The sequence below is a fragment of the Pholcus phalangioides genome, unplaced genomic scaffold (genome assembly GCF_987345545.1).
Source record: "Pholcus phalangioides strain wild (caught in Gottingen) unplaced genomic scaffold, Ppha-v1.0 ptg000003l_1, whole genome shotgun sequence".
Lineage (NCBI taxonomy): Eukaryota > Metazoa > Arthropoda > Arachnida > Araneae > Pholcidae > Pholcus > Pholcus phalangioides.
In genome coordinates, this window is record NW_028301596.1 from 21,438,491 (window position 1) to 21,460,112 (window position 21,622).

A 21,622-nucleotide genomic window follows, 5' to 3' on the forward strand; every position below is an offset into this window, starting at 1 on the left:
TCGAGGATGACGAGTTCACGTGAAATGGGCGTCGTGCTGGATTCTCATCGTGCGGCCCCGAGTTCTCGAATATCGTTAGTGGCAAAGTGGTGGTCGGCCAAAATTGGTTACCTGTGGTTTCCAACTTCGAGCAACGAGTTGAAAAAGTCTTTCCGCAGAGAGAGCAGGCAGACATATACACATATCATGGAAATTCGGGAATTTTATATTTCCACTTCAAAATATGAGACAGATGTCAGCACCAGTTTAACACGAAATAAGCGCGTAACACTAACAACCTAAATACGTTAAGGGCACTCGTATTCACGCAACACGTTCCTGCATGTACGAATTATCATTTTATCCGAAAAAACATTTTATTCATGGGGTCCTCATGGGGCCCCGGCTCTTACGTAAAGTGGTCCGATAGTTACGGGAATACCTCTCTTGCAATTGCATGTACGAATTCGTGGAAAATTTCCCAGAGAAATGTTTACGAGACGCATGTACGCTTAAGTTGTAGTATATAGTCAAAGCCTCCTAGAGAGAGAGTAGTATCTAGGAGGCTTTGATATAGTCCGCCCGATTAAATAGGCCCCTTAGAGAACCATTGACCTGAACCACTATCTGATTTTTTTTATCGACTGCACATCACATGGAGTGACAAATCTGTGTTTTGTTCAAACGTGGACGACGATGAGTCCACTCTTTGGTATAGGTGCCATAAAAGTTCATCTAGGCCAGCGGTTCTCAACCTTTTTGCCTCTTCTTTTTGATGGCCTAATTTCTATGGCAAAGCACCGTATGCTTATTTTTCATTTATTAGTTACTAATTCATTTTTTATTATTTAGAAATATTTAGAACTATTTTTTTTCAAATTTGTTGTTTTTTCCTCGAACGTCCGTGGAGCTCCTGGGCAGCCCCAAGGGCTTCACGCAGCACCGGTTGAGAACCGCTGATCTAGACCAATATAAGGCGCCAATAAAGGAGAGCGGATGCCACGAGTCATCTTTGGTTACCACTTAAGTGATGTCCCGGAAATCGCTAGAGCAAAAGCGGTATAGGGAACAGCGATCACACTGACGTAACGCTTTCGCTCAAAGATGTCGAATGAATCAGCTTGGTATTTCAAGGGGCGAATCAAGATACATTTCAAAGATTCATGAACGGATTCGGTAAAAGTTCATGTTGGTGTGTTTCGTATTCAGTTAACTAGGAATAAACTAGTATCTTGCTATTGAATACAACAAATTTCACAAACACACCAAACAGGGGGGTTTTTTTTCACCTTGTCAACGTGCACGTATGAAAAATTTTCAACGGATCTAAAGACAAAATACGCGCCATGCACGGATACAGAGAGCGAGAAATGACCGCAGAGTTCACTTGCGCAGTGAACCAAGAACTTGAGATAACATTACCGGGCCAGACAGATGATAATAATAATAACAGCGAAATATTTCATTACTTGGCTTCCTTCCTCGGTCTCGATGATAACATAGAGTACAGACCGTTAGGCTCCCTGAATGAAACCACGAATCACCTCCAACACGAATAACCACACTATGGACGTAAATTGCGTTTCGCTCGCATAACCAGAAGTCATCTTCTATACATAAACAAGACAAGGGTTGCCATAGTAATACCCCGACTTAAGACAAACGACGCAAGTCGAGGTAAATTTTTCCACCGATCTATTGTTTAAATACTGGGTAAATCTGTCAAATACTGAGGCAACAAGTTTCGAAATCTAATCACTTATACAAATCCGATTTGCGGTATTTTTCTAGCTATAATATGGTCACCCCTAATCAATATGAAATTACCACTTCATGCACAGCAGGTGTGCCACAACATGGTTTTCTTTTTCAAACCGAGCACAACTCCGGGCTATCGCCACACAGTGGTTCATGTAGCGAATTTAGCTGGAAAAAATATTTTATCAAAAACCAGAGCATATTTTTTTTTAATTCTTTTTGGTCCACGTTAAAAATATAGACCCCACACATGAAGCATGAATGAATAATAATAGCATTTGGCAATTTTTTGAAATCATTTGAACTCGATTATCATATATTTCTTATTTTCTTGCGATTCTCTGCATTTTAAAGCCAAAATTGCTTTTTCTAATTATTATTTTTTCCGTTATTACTGATATTTGTTAGTTTTTGATTAATTGTACTCAAAATAATTATATATATATATCCCTCATATTCGAAACGAAGAAAATGAAATGATACCAAAGTATTTTTAATAAAATGCCGCAGTGAAATATTTCTTTTCGTAGCACTTAACTCAATGTTTGCACGCATAAGGGTGGTATTCACCAAGTTTTGAACTAGTCATAATTTTTTGATAAGAGATCGACACGGATTGGTTAAATTCAGGTTTTTAACTAATCTATGTTGATCTCTTATCCAAACATTGTGACTACAGTTTAAACCATGTCGGTGAATACGGCCCTAAATCAAGATTTTCTTTCAAAAAACAACTATAATCATATTTTCACCCACAGCAAATACGAACTATGCAAAATCGCAAAATGTAGTTTGCATTTTAGATTTGGATTACCGATCAGATATTTCGAATTAGAATGGAGTTTCAAACAAAACAAAAGAGAAACCACCGATTATATATATTTAAAACTAGCTGAAGTACCCACCGTTGCACTAGCCTTACGGGCGACATGAACCTAAGATGAGCACAACGTTCTAATATAAACGCCTTTTTTTTGCTATTTTGCAAACCAAACACAACTCGGGTCTATCACCATGTATGGGCAACTTACTACTAAGTGAGTTTTGCGGAAGTGTAAGTGTGTGGCTGTTCCTACGGTTCCCAACTTCGAGGCGCGAATGCGAGCCGATCTCTCCTTTAAAAAGAGTCTCGCCATAGAGACAAACGGCACACATGTAACTCAATCATTACACTTCACTCACTTCACTTCTGAAATACAGATGGCACCACTGAATAATCAGACACAACACCAGATACGCACTCAGACTATTAGATAAACAGAATTTTTATCCTTTCCGGACACTTTATATACTGTAAATGCTATTCCCAGCCTTGAATGCACTTCATATTCTGTATGATAGACCGTATAATATAAAGATTTTATTTTGTAAAAATATATTTTTATAATTTTATGCAAACTAAGAAGCCTTTTCTCTTTTTGCTTGAACACCATCAGGATACTATTTACTGAAAGGGGGGGTTCCCGTCTTTCAGAACAGCCCATTAATATATGAGAACAATTGCAATGTATGAGAGCCCATTACCAACTGCAGCAGGCTGCTAAATATTAGGACCGTGAAAAAATGGATCAAAATGCTTCGACCAAACAATTGCATCATGGCTGCCAAAGAAAGCATTTCTGTAAAATTTCACGCATGGATGTAGGAACACTTGCAAAATCATCGATTAAAAAAAACAGAAGCAAAGATGAACAAATTTTCTTTCTTATATGATCGATCTGAAAAATGCATGCCCGATCAAATTTGTTGCATGCTCCGAGCATGTCGGGCACTAGATTTGCCCCGCTCTGATATAGTGTCGTATGTATTGCTCCGAAACACCCTTGGCGGGCAGCGTTTGACCAGCGAGTCGGGGGTTACGTACTCCTGATGAATACACATTATTTGATTGCATCTGATAAAATTTTCCGTGCTTAAAGGGGTCTTGATAACGTCGACCCCCTCAGCTGTAGCAATACTTCGGGTACAACGAAAAGTTTCGTGGCATCTTCCATGTTGTTATAACCGAGTTTGACTGTAGTTTAGGAGGAATTCTTAGTAACTTGAAAATTATTTAGCGACATACCTGAAACTATCCCCGCTTGAATTTATAATCCTGAGAACCATCTGACAGCAAGCTTCTTCATTATGTCCATCTCAAACGGTATTTCTTCCGAGCGGTCATTTTTGTATCGTCTTCTGTCATCGGAGAAGAATTTTGAATGCCTTGAGAAAAACAAAAAGTGTCAAGAGCCAATTGGAACCAAACTCTATTTAAAGAAATGTGGGTTAAAATGACTTGGGTGAGATTAATGCCACACTGCATGGCGCAATTTTCATCCCAAAACGAACAATATACTGCCGATTTTCCTTTCTCCAGAATTCCGTAGAAAGTCGGATTTCGAATAACTAAATGAGACACACACACATAGGCTTTGCTTTTTATACATCTGTATATATTCCATTCTCCGATAACTAATCTCCTCCAAGTCACGATATCTGGCCTAAAAATCACATAAAAAGAGACAAAAAATTGTCGCTTTTTGGCGCATAATAACAGAAAAGAATTGGGAATGTAACTGAATGGAAACGAAATCATTGTCAGGCCATTTTATTGACACGAAGCTATATTTTAGGACGTTTTCATCCATTTCGGAGATTAATTCAATTAATTTCATTTTCTCCGAGAATTAATCACATTCGAAATTTTATTTATTTTTAGAAAGATTTTTACTAATTAAAAACGAAGAAGAAGCTCTCTCATTAGCAGAATATTATTATAGGAGCCAAAACTGTAATTACGGTTCCGAAATCATTTCCAGCAAACAAAAATGACTGAAGAGAGATGGCAAATTAGTATTATAATTTTTTCTCTGCCATTAGCGATTCGATTCTAGTTTTAATAAGGGAAATTTTAAAAATAAATTAAAAAAAAACTTGTTTACGTACAATTTGCTCGAAGAAATATGCTAATTATATATTTTTACTATAGCAATTACATTTTTTGAATTATACTGATGTTTTCGAACATTTGATTGTGCATTTATACGTTATAAGTATTAGAAACTTTTGTCATTTAATTACGAAATGTTGGATTTCGTTTTCGTGCATTTATTAAAAATGTTTGGATACGAATTTGATGAGATATTTTCGTTTCTTTTATCCGTCGTTAATGATCTCGAAACTTCCTCGGGACATATCCTTGCATTTGATCCAAACTAACGAATGGCATGTGATTGAATTTGCATACGGAACCCTTAAAGCGTATTCAAAAGATCATCCAGTACAATAGAGTCCCGACTTCAAGAATTTTCACCGGAACGCACGTGTTTTTGCTGATTTATTGTGACTTGTATTGAATATTATTTGTCTGAATGCATTGAGTACAAAGTGATATCCCTACTTAAGGCAGGAATTCGTGCTGGGAGTAACGTCGTAAGTCTAGGTATGTTTTTCCACTAATATACAGGGTACACCATAAATTCGTAAATATAGTAAAAGTCCATCTCACAATAAGATGGAATATTTATTATCGTTATAAAGAACTTGTCGTTATAAACGAATTTTATTTTATTTTTTGCACCGTAGGAACATATATATGGGGGGAACAAACTAGATGAATTTACCTTTCATTTTCTTTTGAACTACTTGTGCTGAAATATGCATCTAGAGTTAACTGCTTATGCATATGCGATGTTGATTATGTAACAAAATTGTGTATTTCGTGGAATGCTGTAGTTTCTGCCACTGGAGTATTCATTGCACTATAGAAGTGTCCAATAACATTTAAAGCAGAGAAAATGATTAAGACCTGATTGCCCTGCGTCCAGTTTTGTAAGATTCCAAGAGAGAGAGAGAGAGAAAGAGGGAAGAAAAATATTTCTCAAGAGCAATAGCAATGTTGTGGAAACCAGAGGTTGCCACCTGTACAACCAATAAATACACCCACAGTTAAAATGATATGCGCTTTTCCATCTCCTATATAGATAGCAATAAGTTAAGATACGACATGTGGTCTTCTTACCTATGTGGAGATAACCCTACTAACATATATCTCGTTTATAAACACCTATGAACAATGCCGTCTTAACGCATGGGCCCACCCGGGCACAGCCAACACCACCTATAGCACAAGGACAAGGTCTCCGCACGAAGCTTGTGACGTTAATGAAGAAGGCAATTTCTCCTATTCCCATTGGATATATTGCAAAAAAAGATAAAGTTATTGCATGCGTCGACCTGCTATATCCAATGGCAATAGGTGAAATGGCCTTCTTCAGTGACGTCACGAGCTTCGCGCGGAGGCTTTGTTCTATAGGTGGTGTTGGCACAGCCCGGAGGCCTCGAGAGAAGGACGTTGCAAAAATGAAATCTGGTTAAAATTTTCTAGAATTTACCAGGTAGGACCGCAGAAAAATCATTTGGACCGAGGACCCCCCATGATGCTTTTAAGACTGCCCTGCCTATGAATAGGGTAAAGAGACATAAAATGCCACTCATTTTGAACGTTATTGTCCATATAATTCTTAAAGAAAGGAAAAACATGCTTTTCGAGAACTTCAGTTGTCGTTATGCCGAATGTGTTGTGATTTTTTTTCATAAAAAGGAAGAGAGAATAAAATAAAATTATTCTCACAAAAAAGGTTTTTTTTTTGGGTACAAAGAAGAAAAGTTGCATTTTTTGTCAATAGAGGGCGTTGCATGAAAACAAATTACATAGTTTTGGACTTGATCTTTTCTTCGATCTCTTCTGTGTCCGAAACGTTCGTCAAGTTTCAGTTGGTGTTTTTTTTGGCACAAGTAAAACAGCTTCACCAATAGTTCTTTACCGCAACGAGAACCAGAATGGTAAGCGCCAGTAACCGGATAATTCAGAAGTGAGCTGTTAATCGTACAACCCACCTTTTATAGGACTCTCATTTGCATATTTCAAACGAATTGCTTTCATGCAGAGCCCTGTATCAATAAGAATTAGAACTAATTTTTTTCCGTAAAAAAAAATCTCGCAAACTGCATCCAAATATACCAATTCCTTCCCTTTCTATGAATTTCTTTACTATTTACGAATTTATGGTACACCCTGTATATTGAGCATAAGCACACTGAATGTCGTATGACACCAATGAATTTCTCGTAAAGTTCTCCACTATCAGAAGGAAGAAGCGTTAGTGAATAGACACGTCTTGTTCTTTCTTCATCATCAGCAGAACTTGGAATCAATCGCGTTATTTTCGGCAAGTTGCAACTGATCGAATGTTGCATTAGATCGAAGCTCCATCGACCGTTCTTTTCACGGCTCCTGAATTCGGAATTTTCTTCTCCTTCGCATGTGCGCGAAGATGACTATATAAAATTAGTTTCATTTGTATGCAGTACAACTTGTTCAATCGCGTCTGCTTGGAGTGAATTGAGTTTACCGAGCGGTGAAATGTCACTTCGAGTTAGTTACTCATTTTTACGCTATATGTGAGCCGTAAATAATTTTAACTGAAATTGTTTCGCTGTCTGACGTCATTGAGGAACGCTTTTCGTCGAAATATTTCGAAACAACAACAACAACAATTTACCAACGACCACATATAGAGAAGAGAGCAAAATCCACTCGAAAAATGTTTCTGAAACTGTCTTTACAGAATCATTTATTCTGTACACGCAGTACACGAAATTAAAAATTCACCGCACATTGACCGAACACCTAATTGGATAATTCTTTCGCTTTTTCTTTCTTTCTTTTTGTAATGGTTAATCGATAACAACTGCGACCGTCAATGCACCTTGGAAACATTCCTCTGAGGAATTTTTTAGGAATTAGAACATGTAGGAATTGTTGTGTGTGTGTGTATGAGTAGCTCTAATATGAATTTATGTTGTTGATACGTTATGATTGTTTCGTGGTGCTGTCATTTGCTTTCCGTATTTTGAAGTGCAAATGACAAATTCTTGAATTTTCATGTTGAATTTTCTCTGCGGAAAGATGTTTCAAAATGGAGGACCGGCTCGCATTCGTGTCTCGAAGTTGGAGAACCGCAGAAACCTAACCTCAGCCGACCACCACTATGCGTCAACAGCGTTCGAACCTGCATCCTCGCAAAGAAAGTCCGACAGACAGACCAGACACGACCCAGGCTCTGTCCCTCACGGGAGAAAGTGATGCGAACATCACGCGGTGTTCCCAGGTGGTCACCCTCCGAAGTACTAACCGCGCCCGATGCTGCTTAACTTCGGTGATCGGACGAGAACCGGTGTTTTCAGCATGGTATGACCGTTGGCAAATCAAACGCCCGAACAGGGACTCGAACCCTGTACCGTTAGGTTAAAAGCCTAACGCTCTACCGACTGATTTATTCGGGCGCAATGAAAGTCCAGCACAATGCCCACTCAACAGCTCAACCGCTTCAATGACTGCTACCCACGACGGGGTGAGTTGAAGCGGAAGAATGCAAATGTGTAGTTACCATCGCACAACGGACGCCCGAGAGCGTCAGTATCCCTGATGACCCGGAGCAAACAGATGCGCGGGGCGCACATATATTTTATATCAAAATACAGTGTAGACATATGCATGTGGAACTACAGAAAATGTTGTACCGAAACACAATGCAGCTATCAAAGTGTGCGTAGCGGCTCTTATGGTGACACCAATTTCTATCAGGGACGCGCGGTGAACTGGAGATATAGATTTGTGAGCCTATTTATGGTTCGAGGTGGTAGTTTTATAAGGAAAAAATATATAGTATATAAACTATTCTGGGGAGACCCACAGATCAACCATGAATCACGAAAGAGAGCCGCGGGTGATAAAAGTTTGAAAACCACTGATCTATGGAAAAGAAAACTAGTGCAGGGAACGGTGTAAAACAAATGCATGTGGCCACAGAAAATTACGTATCAAAACATGACAAGAGTGCGGCTTCTCATACCGAAACTCGTCAACTCTTCTACACATGATGCTTTCTGAATTTTATCAAAAAAACAACAACAACAAAACCATATGCTGTAATCTCTCACTATTTCTTCTTGAATATTACTCAGATATGATTAACGAGCGCAATACTATAATAACCAACTAAAATACCATAGTAACCAACGCTGTTGCATTATAACTACTTCAGGTTATATGTCTCATCTAGACCCGATGGAAGAATTGCAAAATCCCTACAGGTCACAAAGTGTGTGTTTATTTTATTTCTCACTATTGTTTTTTGTCTACGTGGTATTTTTTGTATTTTGTCTGAGTGCAGTTTCTCAAATCGAACGCACTGTATTTCGAGGTGTGAAGAGAAACATTGTTTGAACGTTTAACCTTTCACACTTTTACTCGAATAGCAAATTCCGGAACAGCATTTTCCAATGTCCATCGCATCATGCACGTTACTGATTTCATTCGCTGTTTATTCTCTTTCGTGGTCCTTTTAAACGAGAAACTCCGGAGCACAGAAACAACAGCACAGCTGGTGGGTAATCAACATAGTAGAAAACAACCTAATAGCTCCTTTCCTGGATCCATAATGGCTCTTCGCTCGGCAAAAAAAAACCGAGCTACTACCGATTTCACTCCTCGAGAAGAATGAAAAGCACTTTTTTCCTTTTTATATTTTTTCGTCTCCTTTTATTCCCAATGTATACCCTCCAAGTTGTTTTTTCTCTCACTATTTTGCTGTATATCCCGGGATAACGGCGATTAGCTAATGTCGAACCATTTCCTTTTCTTATTGGTAGCAATGGTGGTGGCTCTATTGCAAAAAGGGGAGTGAAATCAATCTCAAAAAATGGTCTCCAGTAATAGTAATTTGGCATTATTCACTAGTAGATGAACTCGAGCCTAAGATAAGTGCGGTTTTTTTTTCATGGGCGGGAAAAAACGAAGAATTCATAAACCGTGGTCTCCGTATAAATCGAAGTTTTGTTGCGAATAGTTTGTGTTTCCTTGTTTACTTCCAGCGATGAAAAAGTAAATTGAATCAATTTCTTTTCTCATTTAGAAATTTTCGTTTTCTTCCTCCTTCCGTGTAATAACATTCACTTCCTTCCGTGCATTCGTCGAAGTATGAAATTACTAGGACGCCATACGTCGTTGTTTTTCAAGGGGAGAAAAAATTGCAATTTCGTTATTTTTGAAATTGTATTACCCAAAATTGTAATGATGTTAGTTCAGAAGTGTGTTGCTTGTGTTCGCTAAACGTATTTACTCCAATTGGTAATGACTGTTTCCATCCCTCCTAGTGCATAGTTAGGAGTTAATTTCCTAGAGAAATTTCAGCAACGCGTTTGGGAAATAATATTCGCATAGTTAATCATTAAAACTGGAATTTTTCCCCTGAAAAAAAAACGTTTCTAAAATTAACATTTTTTTCTGCAAAATCTCGTCAAAACTGCGTTGTTTTGGTGAAATCTCGCTAAAACTGGATTATTTTCGTAAAATCTCACCGAAGTTGGAATCATTTTTGCAAAATCTTATATAAATTTGAATTTTTTCTGTAAAGTCTTGACACAAAAAAATTGAATTTTTGTTATATCTCGCTTAAATTTGAAAACGTGCAATTGTTATAGAATTTCGCCAAAATTAAAATCTTTACTAAAAAAATCTCAATAAAAGTGGAATATATTTTAAAAACACCTCACCGAAAATGGAGTTTTTTCTAAAAAATCTCGCCAAAAGTGTAATCTTTTCTGCCAGATCTTACGAATGTAGGAAAATTTTGGTTATACTCGCCAAAATTGAGAAATTTTGCAGATGAAAAACCACCGTTGAATTACCGCATATGTCATTTGTGTAATTTACCTCTCTCTTGTTATACATCTTTACTAAAAAAAAGAAAAGGCTGAGGCCGCAACGAAAGAAAAGTCTTCACATTTTTTCCTTACTGAGAGGAGAGCTTAAACGCATTTCCTTCAACGAGAAAAGGATGCAAAATCGAACAAAAAATGCAAAAATGAATTGAAGTAGCACCAATAGCGCAAATCAGTTTTCATTTGTCTAGTAAACAACCACTTCTCATTCAATAGAGTGCAAGAGACGATACATTGTTGTACAATACAACCTATATAGATTGCTGATCTCTTCATAATTTTTTTTTTTTAACATATTTTTCAGCTTTACACACCCACTGGTTTCGAGCGGTACACTGCTACGTATTGCGTGGGCGGTTATCGGATCCACTTCACTTTGTGGGATACGTCAGGTGAGTGATACGCCATATCTTCAGTATGTATGCAATGCATTAATATGTATGAGAATCCCTCCATATATTTTGCATTTGTGAGAAACATGTGAAGCTTACGTGAAAAAATTTATATGATGTTTGAATGTGTATCCATATATATTATTACGTGTTATACGGTTGCCCCAGAAACATCTTTTTCCTCGTCACAAAACGCATCATTTCAGCCAAGCTTCAAGAGACCGTATATAAATTTACAGGGCGTCCCATAAATGTTTAAGTACTTTAAAAATTCACAAAAACTGGAGGAATTGCTGTATTTAAATGCGTTTTTGCGGAAGGGGTTGCAAAGACAATTGAAATTTTTGTCGATAGGGGGCGCTGCACGAAAGTAACTCACTGGAAATGTGCAAATCAGAGTCCTATAAAATGCAGGGTGTACGATAAACAGCTCAGTTCAGAATTTTCCTGTTACTGGAGCTTACATATGGGTTTCATTGTGATGCTGGCATTGGTGGATAATTGGTGGCACTATTGGTGAAGTTCTTTTACCTCAGCCACGAATCGTCGGTTGAAGCTTTACGAACGTTTCTCTTCTGTCAGACAGAAAGGTTCAGGTCTTATCGCACCTACCGGAACTTCGTACAGTGTTTCCTGTTGACAGACATATGTATTTTTTTAACTATTCACACATTTACGGGTCACCCTGTACATACAATAAATTTCATTCAATGGCATTTATGGGGCTGTTAGGGTGCTCCCGGTAAATAAATTAAATTGCCCAAGATTAAGAAGGATTATTCTGAAGTAATTTTTATGTACCATTTTGTGACTGATCAATTTTCGCAGAGCCATATTTGTGACTCTATCGATCATTTCCGGAATAATCATTTCGCATACAAATTGTTTTTCCATGGTCTGAAATGCATTCCAACCAAGTTCGGTGCAGTTTCGGCCAGTGGATCTCTCTCTTTCCACGGGGCTCTGAATAGACACACGTATTCTAATCAGAATAGCCCTGTACTTTAGAATGATTCACGGACAACAATTCACCAGCAACGAAAAATTGACTGACGAACAATTCACCGATAACAGTTCATCACCAGTGAGTGAGTGAGCGATTAAATGAATATGTGACAAAATTAGTTGGTCAATGAGCTATCGAATAAGCTAGTGAGTAAATGCGTGACCGTATGAGTTAAGTGATCGAATGAGTGAGTAATCGTATCAGTAATCAAGTGAGTGGGTGAGTTACAAGATGAATAAGCAATTGAGTGAGCGACCGTATGAGTGACTGAATGAGTGAGTGATTGAGTAACCGAATGAGTAAACCAATGAATGGGTGAATGACGGAGTGAGCGAGAGAGTGACAGGGTGAGTGGCCGAGTTACAAAGTGAGTGACCATAGAAGTGATCAAGTGATTTAAAAGTGAATGGGTGAATGACCGTGTGAGCGAGCCAATGACCATGTGGTTGACCAAATGAGTGAGTGGGTGAGTGACAGTGTGAAAAACGTAGCGAGTAAGTGACTGAGTGACCGAGTTTTTAAGTGGGAGAGTTACGAGTGAAAATGGCCATAGAAATGACTCATTCATTTGCTCAGCTGCTCTTTCCTGACTTACTTGGATCAATCAATCATCTGCTCGTCTACTCGCTCACCTCGTCACTTAATCGATGAATTGTTTGTCGGTGAATTATCTTAGCGGTGAATTGTTACGTCGGAGAATTATCCCAGCTGTTAATTTTCCTTTCGGTGAATTGTTGGCCATGAATTCCCCATACACGTTTTAGGATGAAGCAGGGCTGGACAAATGTTCAAAAAAACGACATGCCCGAATGAATATTTTATATGCTAGCTGTCGGCCATAGACCGGTCAAAATTCTTACACGCCCCGGGCATGTCGACTCGAGCAATAGATGCTGTCGTGCCCTGGAATGAAGGTGTTATCTGTGGTGTCCGTTCAATGACCGAATATAAAAAATATTTTTCATTTTCCTATAGGGACATCGGCCTACGATACAGTCCGACCTCTAGCATACAAAGACGCGAATGTCTTCCTACTGTGCTTCCAAATCGGGTGCCCGGATTCTTTGAACAACATCGTCAACAAGGTGAGCACCTCAATATTTTATTTTAAACATACCTAAATAAACCGAAACTTCGTAAAAACAGAGATTCGTTGAGGACGGCGAACCGTGACGTGCGATTCGACTTGTCACGCGAGATTTGATCGTATAACGTTCATTTAATTTTTGCTACACGGTGTATTTTTTCTTTTACAGTGGTATCCAGAGATACGTGATCACAGTCAGAACATACCCGTGATACTTTGCGGCTGCCAAAGTGACCTTCGGACAGACGAAGAGACTATTTTAAGGTTGTCCAAAATGAAAAAGGTTCCTGTCACATCGGAGCAGGTGCGTGTGCGTGCGTTTTTTCAATTTGTCTTCGACTTGAAACGTCTATTTACGTCCCGAGGGAAAGGTCTTTCGAACCATGCTAATGATTTCACGACGTCACAAGATTTATATTTAGAAATTATTGACCAGTAAATCAATCGACGAAATAGTCCCTAAAATACCGTGCATTTTCTTTTAAATATACGATGTTTTTGAAACTTTCTTCGCCCGTGGCCCCTTTTGGACGAAATTTTCTTCTCGTGGCTCCCACCGTCTTATTTAGCCCTTGCCCTTTCATCCTGGAAGGAAATAATTTATTCTTATCGATTGAATTTTTAGTGAATTTCAGCATGATATGGGTATATCTTCTCAAGATGGCCCATATGGCAACTTTGCGGTACTACTTTACCGCACACCGACTTCGGCCATCAATCTTTGGCAGTATCAGTTCTAAAAATCGGCGTAGACCTACCTTCCTTGCCATTGCTATACCTCGTAGGTGCATAGAAATATTTTGCAGCATCGAATCTGCACATGCAAAAAGAAAACAAAGTTTTGATATTACGTAACCGGCGGAAAGAAAAATGTATCATGGAAAGAAACGAAGGAACGAAATACTCGAAGTTTCCTTGGAATATTTTCGATTTGAAAGTGCAAAATAGAAATGAAAATGGCATATTGATGAAAGATAGAAAAGGCCATGGATATTATATTCAAATTCGTGCAGGTTCATGTGTAAAATATACTTTGGTAAAGACATTCTACAAGAAAGTTCACAAAACAGAGTAAATAGCGCGAAAATGTTTTTCCCCCCGTCAAACAAGAAAATTATTATTTTTGATAAAACAAATAAAGTATTCAAATTCAAAAAGTATTCACGTTTCATATAAGATACGATGATATTGAGAAAACCAACACTATGGTATATAACGTGTGTTATATACCATACGAAACCGAAAATCGTTCACTAAAAAAATGTAGAAATAGAACACTCGGGTATAACGTGTGCTCACCTTATGCAGCTGATGATTGCTCACTGAAAAGAAACAAACATGTAGGAAAATAACACTCAATATAACATGTAATTAACCATATAACAGCTGATGATCGTTCACTGAAAAAAAAAGATGAAAACCATACTCGGGTATACATTACTGTAGTGGTGGGTTGGTAAGATGCGGAGTTAGAGATGGGCAGAGTTCAGTGTACATGGCTTCAAACCCACCCACCTCCAGGTAGTTATGCCGCTGTGGTGGTCGAGTGGTTATAGTGACGGACTTGCGATGCGAGGATCCGGGTTCGAACCCCACAGTGGTGGTCGGCTGAAGTTGGTTTTCTGTGGTTCCCAACTTCAAGGCGCAAATGCGAGCCGATCTCCCCGTTAAAAAGTCTCGCCAGAGAGAGCAACAGTTCTACAACGATAAATCATTCAATCATAACACTTCACTTATAGTTTGAAAAACTGGTGGCAGATGGCAGCACTACACATAACAAGCATTACAGAGAAACACAAAAAAAAACTTCACGCCAGGTTTCACTAAACGTACACGCACATTCCCGCATGTACCGATTCGTTGGGGGTTCCGCGGGGGGGGGGGGGGGTTGTGTGGTGTAGCAGTGGTAGGTAGGGCCTCCAAAAAATGGCTCGGGGATCCATGATGTTCTTAAGTCAGCCACCTCGTTGGGCAATTTGCCTGTTGTGGCGTTGTATTTGTATTTGTATAACGTGTGCATAGCCGATGTTCGTTCACTCAAGTATAACTTGTGCTTAACCATATCATATAAACAGTTGACGATCGTTTACTGAAAAAAAAAATATATATATACAGTCAAACCTCGTTAGTGTGTCACCTGGTTAACACGTCACTCCGCTTACCGGATCACTTTTTGGAAGTCCCACTTATCTTCATGCAGGAATTGGCACAGCTATGGCTTACTCCGCTTAACGAGTCATTCCGCTTATCAAGTCATATTTTTGCTCTCCCAAGAGTGACTCATTAACGAGGTTTGACTGTATATATATATAGCAAAACAATACTCTCTCTCGGGTATAACGTGTGCTGAATCACACACAACCAATGATCGTTCACTGAAAAAAAAACTACAAAATTGATGGAAAAAAGAAACTCGAATAAAGCGTGTGCTTACGTTATTTTTTTAAAGCTGACGATTGTTCACTGAAAAAAGGAAAGAAAACGACATATTTGAATATAACGTGTGCTTTACGATGCACAACCGATAACGATAATCATTCACTGATAAAAAATAAGAATAACACTCGGGTATTACGTGTACTCACATGGCAGATAATCATACACTAAAAAGAAAACAACACTCGGGTATAACGTGCTTTTAACCACACACGGTCGATGATCGTTTATCGAAAAAAGAGGGAAAAAACAATATTCTGCTACACCGTGCGGTTAAAATAAAATAAAATCTGATAGAAAATAACACTATATAGGATGTAATATGTGCTTAACCATATACGGCCAGCTCACTGAAAAATAAAAAATATGGGGAAACTATACACTCGGGTATAATGTGCGGTTAACGTACACAGACGATTATCATTCACTGAAAAAAAAAAGAGAAGAAAACCAACATTCTCTCTGCCACAACGTGCGGTTGATGGTAGGTACGCAGCTGATTATCGCTCACTGAAAATAACAAAAAATTCGAGTATAAATGTGTGCGTAACCATATACAGCTACCGATTGGTCACTGAAACAAAAAAAATTGTAGGAAAACAACATTCAGATATAACTTGTACTCAACCACGCACAGCCGATGATCGTTCAATGATTCAATCGTTAAATTGTTTAGAATTAAAAATCTTAATTCGATGGATTCTCGTGATGTAGCTCTGACGTATTCAAATTTGAGAAAATTCATTATTTTACATTATTGTCTGGCTGCGGTTATAATTAAAGTGCAGCAAAACCTCTCTCTTGCTGTCACCGACGGGGCAAAAAAAAAAAAAAAAATTCGTTCGTAAAAGAGGGGGGTGACCGTTAATCCGGGGTTTGAAATGCATACTTTTATTATATAAGGGGGAATATATTATTTGGCTGTAAAAGAGGGGTAACTGAGACGCATCTGAGGGGGTGTCCGTTAAGAGGGGTTTTTCTGTATTTCTATTCTGGATTTCGATTTTGTTATTTCACCTACCTTTCCCATCCCTCCTCGCCTGTTTTTGTTTATAACCATACAATATTTATGAATATTGTATTATCTTTCCAGATAAAGTAAGTTGTTCGTGCACGCAAACTGTTTATTCAAATGTGCGTAGTTTTTCCGAGACTTTAAACAGGTGTAAGGAAGTAATTCATTCGGTGTTTTGTGCTTCTTTGCAGGCCCTGGGAGTTTCCCGTCAGATTCACGCAACAACTTACGTCGAGACTTCGTCTAGGATGTTCCCGAGAAGTGCACGAGACGCTTTCGAAGTTTCGGCTCTGGCCGCGCTGGGGAAACTGAACAAGAACCATTACATGACAATACAGAAGAACATGGTCATGGCGAACGCGGCCGCATCGGCCACGGCGAACAGCACTCGACAAAAGTACAACAGAGGAAAAAGTGACGTGAGAGACAGGACGCGAAATTGTGCTCTCATGTAATAATCGACCACAACTTCTCGAGGCGGAAAAAAATAATATAACCACCTATACTCAAAAAAATAACTCTTTTCTTGAATTTTCGAGTATGGTAATATTCATTCGTGATATAATGTGACCAAAACAATTGCGGAGGATAATAACTATTAATAACATATTAAGTTAGTTTAAGTCACAGTCATACACGGAAGAAGAGGTGTAGAAACGGTTATTTTATATGAAAGGAGTGGATTTTGTTTTCTTCATTATTTCAGTAAACAGTTTGATGAGTTTTTCGTGATTGAAACGATGACTTGGGCATAACGTTGATGTTGAGAGAAAATTTTTTAAAGAAAGAAATCACACCTCGTTCGTTGTTATTAATGGATGATATAGGTTATGTTGTTGCATTGCTTAGATGAAAAATTTATATACAAAAAATTTTATGAATAACTTACGCGAAAAAATTAAATGATATTGAAAGAAATATGACGAACCACACTATCGAGCGGAGCTGTGATTGACACATCATCCCCCCCTCCTTACCACCCCCTCTCCCCACCTTCACACAAATTTCTCGTACGTTAGCAGAGTTTTTGATAGTGTTGGTCACCAATTCAGAAGTGGCGCCTCGGTCGACATAATATAGTCCACGCCGCTTAATGTGATCACATCGGTACTTCGATTTTCTAATAACAATAATCAAATGATAACTGTATTCCGAAAAAGTCCCGTTTGCAAGAACGTTCACCATACATCTCGTTTGGTTGACCGGGACATATGTTAAACAGATATTGGTAAAACTGGGCAACTGTTTCTCTCACCAACATAGTTGGTTGCAAAATAGTCGGTCCCGTTCCTTTTCTTTTTCCTTTTATATTCTAAAACGGCACTTTTTTCTCTTTCCTTTGACCTAAATTGCTGCATTTTTTTATTCAGCCGATTGTGAGGGGTTATAATGCATTTCACAAATTACGATACTTTCTTAATGTACAACACAGTTCATACATCTCTTGAAAAGTCTCTCGGAAAGAGAAATTTGAATCTTGTCAACTGAAAAAAACCAACACAAGAACTGCAGGAAAAGGCTTTTTTTTCGCCATACATTTACCTGCACTATAGGAACGGAAATTTGGATCACAGCAAATACTACGGGCTGATTATGACATTAAATTGTCAACACAAAAGGAGGGGGAAAGAACATCTCCTACCCTCCTATAGTCTTGCAGCCTGATAACGATAGCTTGCAGGAATAAAAGTAAGACTTGTTAAAATTAACTTCAGGATGCGCGAAAGAAACTTTCCACGAGAAAAAAAAGATAACATTATCTGTAATGTTATCTTTATTAACATTATTAAAGATAACATTAAGTCCCGATAACTAAAACGAATTTCCCCCTTGTTATGATATTAGTCCATTCTGTTCTTTGCAAAAATGATAACAATACCCAAATGATACCATTATCGCCGATTATATAATGAGCGGCGTCGACTGTATAAAGAAAAATTTGGATCCTGACAGCTGTGAAACTCGACAGCCCAAAGTCCTGACCACACCAGAATCCCAACACGATCGAAATCTCGATACTTCGAAATGAATTTCATTAAAAAAATATAATTAACTGACTTCAAAAATTTATCGAAATTATCCGGTGGTGAAGAATAAAAAATACTAATATAATATTTTTTATAAAATAACAAACAATAAATTACAATTAAGTAATTATTTTTTTTAGTCACAAATTTTATTTTCAACAGATAAGAAACGCTCTTCACTGTTGATCATTAGTTTATCATCTACAGGGTGTCCCATGAATTCGTAGATACTTCAAAAATTCATAGAAATTTAAGGAATTGGTTTGTTTGAAGGAGTTTACGGTTTGCGAAACAGCCATTCTCTCTCACGAAAGGGGATTTCTTTTTCGGTAAAGAGCAAAAAAATTTATTTCGAATTTTTATCGATATAGGGCGCTGCGAGAAAACAGGTCACTGAAAATATGCAAATCAGGGTCAAGGTGCACGAAAACAGCTCATTTCTGAATTTTTCTGTTACTGACGCTTGCATAAGGTTTTCGCTGTGATGTTGACATCGGTGAATTAAGCATTCTATTGGCGAAGTTGTTTTTGTTACCCCCAGCCATTAATCGCTGGCTGAAGCTTTACGAACGTTTCGGACACAGAAGAAATTGTAGAATGGAATGGAATTGTGATTTTCCCTTTGTGCAGTGCTCTCTATCGACAAAAATTTGAACTGGGCTATTTTCTTCTGTACCAGAGAGAATCTCCTGTGCCCAAGAAGCGCAGTGGTAAAGATGCTCGTCTTTCACTATGAAGGTTACCATCAAGGTCCATGGGTTCGAATCCGGGCATAGAACATCAGAAGCAAGTTCTTTACCTACCGAACCTAGGGCGACCACCGATGGATGGAGCCTTCATTTCCCACCCAACTCCACTGGTTGGAAATTGCTGTATGGCGATATATGACCGGAGTTGGTGTGCGGTGAAGTAGAGAGAATCTCCTTCCGTGAGAAATTTTTTTTCCCCCCAAATAGCATTCCTTAAAGTTTTGTGAATTTTTAAACTGCTTACGAATTTGTGGGACACCCTGTATCTCACATTGCACTATCTTGTTGTTCGCATGTGCAAGAAATTAAGTCTCAGGGAAAGAGTGCGGCTACTCTGTTCGAAAATAAATTTATCAATCGTGACATACTGTTCATAGAGTGGCAGAGTCAGTAAATTCAATGCTTTTTCAATGAAATTTGCAGTATTTTAAAATATTGGGATTTCGGCCTTGTCGAGAGTTTGGCTGTCACATGACCCTACACCCCATTGTTCTCCCCCATTGTTTCTCCCCCCCCCCCTTCCCCAAGCTGATATCTTGGCATAAATATGTCCGTAAAACAAACGATTTTATTTTAATACGTTAAAGCATTGTTTTAATAGTAGAAATCAAGGAAGGGAGATAACGTGAAACGTGCATATCATTATAATGTCTATATGTTATCTCATGACAGAAAAATGAAATCGTCTGTGTCATTCTCGAGAACAAGCAAAACAGCATTTATTTGTCCATCTTGATCTGGAAATAGGGATAGACTTTACGAAAGGTGAAGGACACGACAATAAGGATTTCTGATGGATGGAAATGTATTAATTTCTTTGTTTGACTTCGTGATACATTCCAATCGATGGCATAATTGCGTGCCTAATTTATAGGTTGGTTCAAAGCTCCATGTAAAACTGTGAGAACGCATGACTGGAAAGACCACCAACACGGTGAGAGGATGTCCATGATTACTCATTACTGGAGCCCGGATTAAATGCGCTAAAAAACGTTGAAATATGGCCTAAAAAAATCTGAAATACTCAATAGAAATAAAGATAAATCTTAAAAATATGCCATGAAATCAAAAATGATAGCGAAGAATGAAAACAAATCCACTTAATAATGCCGAACTATATTTCACTAAATACAAAAATATACGCAAAAATTGTTAAAAATATGCATTTAAAAGTGTCTTAAAATGAAAAACTCTTAAAAATTGTGAAAATATGCATTTAAAAATGCTGATATATACACTTAAAATGACGAAATATATACGAAAAAATGTCGAAATAGGCAAAAAATAGAAAATATGCCTTGAAAATTCTTCAATATGCTACCGGAATATTGAAAAATATACGTGAAATGAGAAAGAATATGTATTTAAAAATGCTGCAGAGTTTCCCTAGAAATGCAAAATATGCCCGAAAATAAAATTAGCTATAAAAATTGAAAAGAAAAACCGTGCATATTAAAAACACGGACTTGTGGCCTACGAGAAAAGAAAAATATGCTGCATAACTAAAATGTATGCGAAAAAAAATGAAGTTAACGCGCATTTATATATAGAAGTGCGCTTAAAAATGCCTAAAAATTTGCCCTTTAAAATACTGAACGGTGAAAAATATTTTCTTGAAAAAATTAAATAAATTTGATTAAATTTGAAGAATAAAAAATAAATATAATCTTGAAAACACATTAGTGCAATGCGATCGATAGGGAAAAGACCCCCTAAAGATATGCACTTATTCTAAAATTTCGGTGATTTTATGCATTTATATGCAACAACTATAAAAAAAGTCATTAAAACATATTTTATAACTATAAAATATGCATTTTCATATAAAATCCAGGATCTACTCATTACCTTCGGGTAACGTTTCTCGCCATGCTCACATGTATGAATATGTTTCGTGATGACGTTCCCTATTTCCCACCAAAGTTTTCCTGGAGTTTTGAATAATCCCGATTATATACCTTTTATCGGCATTAATCGAACTGATTCTTATATCGATCTGTTTTTTTATTATTTAATCCCTACAATAGAAATAAAAGCAGTACACGGCATACAAAACACAAATGGCTCGTTCGAAATGAGAAAAAATTATTATTAAATATATCTATGTATATGTATATAAATTATTGTGATCAGAAATCTGTACTGGACATTAAAGAAGAAATATCATTGAGTATGAGCCTGTCTCTTATTTCTCTTTGTATAACCTTTAACCATCGCGAAAATACGATATTATCATTATGCTTTTGATAAAATTTGATTTGAGGATAGGGCTGGGATATTTAAAAAAATCAAAATAAGTCAAACTCGGTTATAACGGCCTCATCAATATTTGACGGTGTAGGTTAGTTCCCATGAAAAATAATGTTAATGAACCTTGCTCCTAACGTCGACGAAAAAGCAATGA

The 21,622-nt window shown here is 37.7% G+C and overlaps 1 protein-coding gene and 1 non-coding gene across 2 annotated transcripts in view; one reads left to right on the forward strand and one right to left on the reverse strand.

Annotated features, from left to right (window-relative positions):
* The window catches only part of LOC149088273 (ras-like GTP-binding protein rhoA), a 113,731-nt gene extending 92,343 nt beyond the window's left edge, over positions 1-21,388 (forward strand). Inside the window, exons 3-6 of the mRNA XM_089246177.1 lie at positions 10,811-10,898; positions 12,880-12,989; positions 13,161-13,295; positions 16,634-21,388. Coding sequence (XP_089102303.1) covers positions 10,811-10,898; positions 12,880-12,989; positions 13,161-13,295; positions 16,634-16,897 — 597 coding nt within the window. The 3' untranslated portion in view covers positions 16,898-21,388. The remainder of the gene's footprint in view (positions 1-10,810; positions 10,899-12,879; positions 12,990-13,160; positions 13,296-16,633) is intronic.
* Positions 7,868-7,986, reverse strand: LOC149088275 (5S ribosomal RNA). Its single transcript, XR_016195448.1, has one exon. It is a non-coding gene; the product is annotated as a 5S ribosomal RNA (ribosomal RNA).
* Positions 21,389-21,622: the final 234 nt, after the last annotated feature.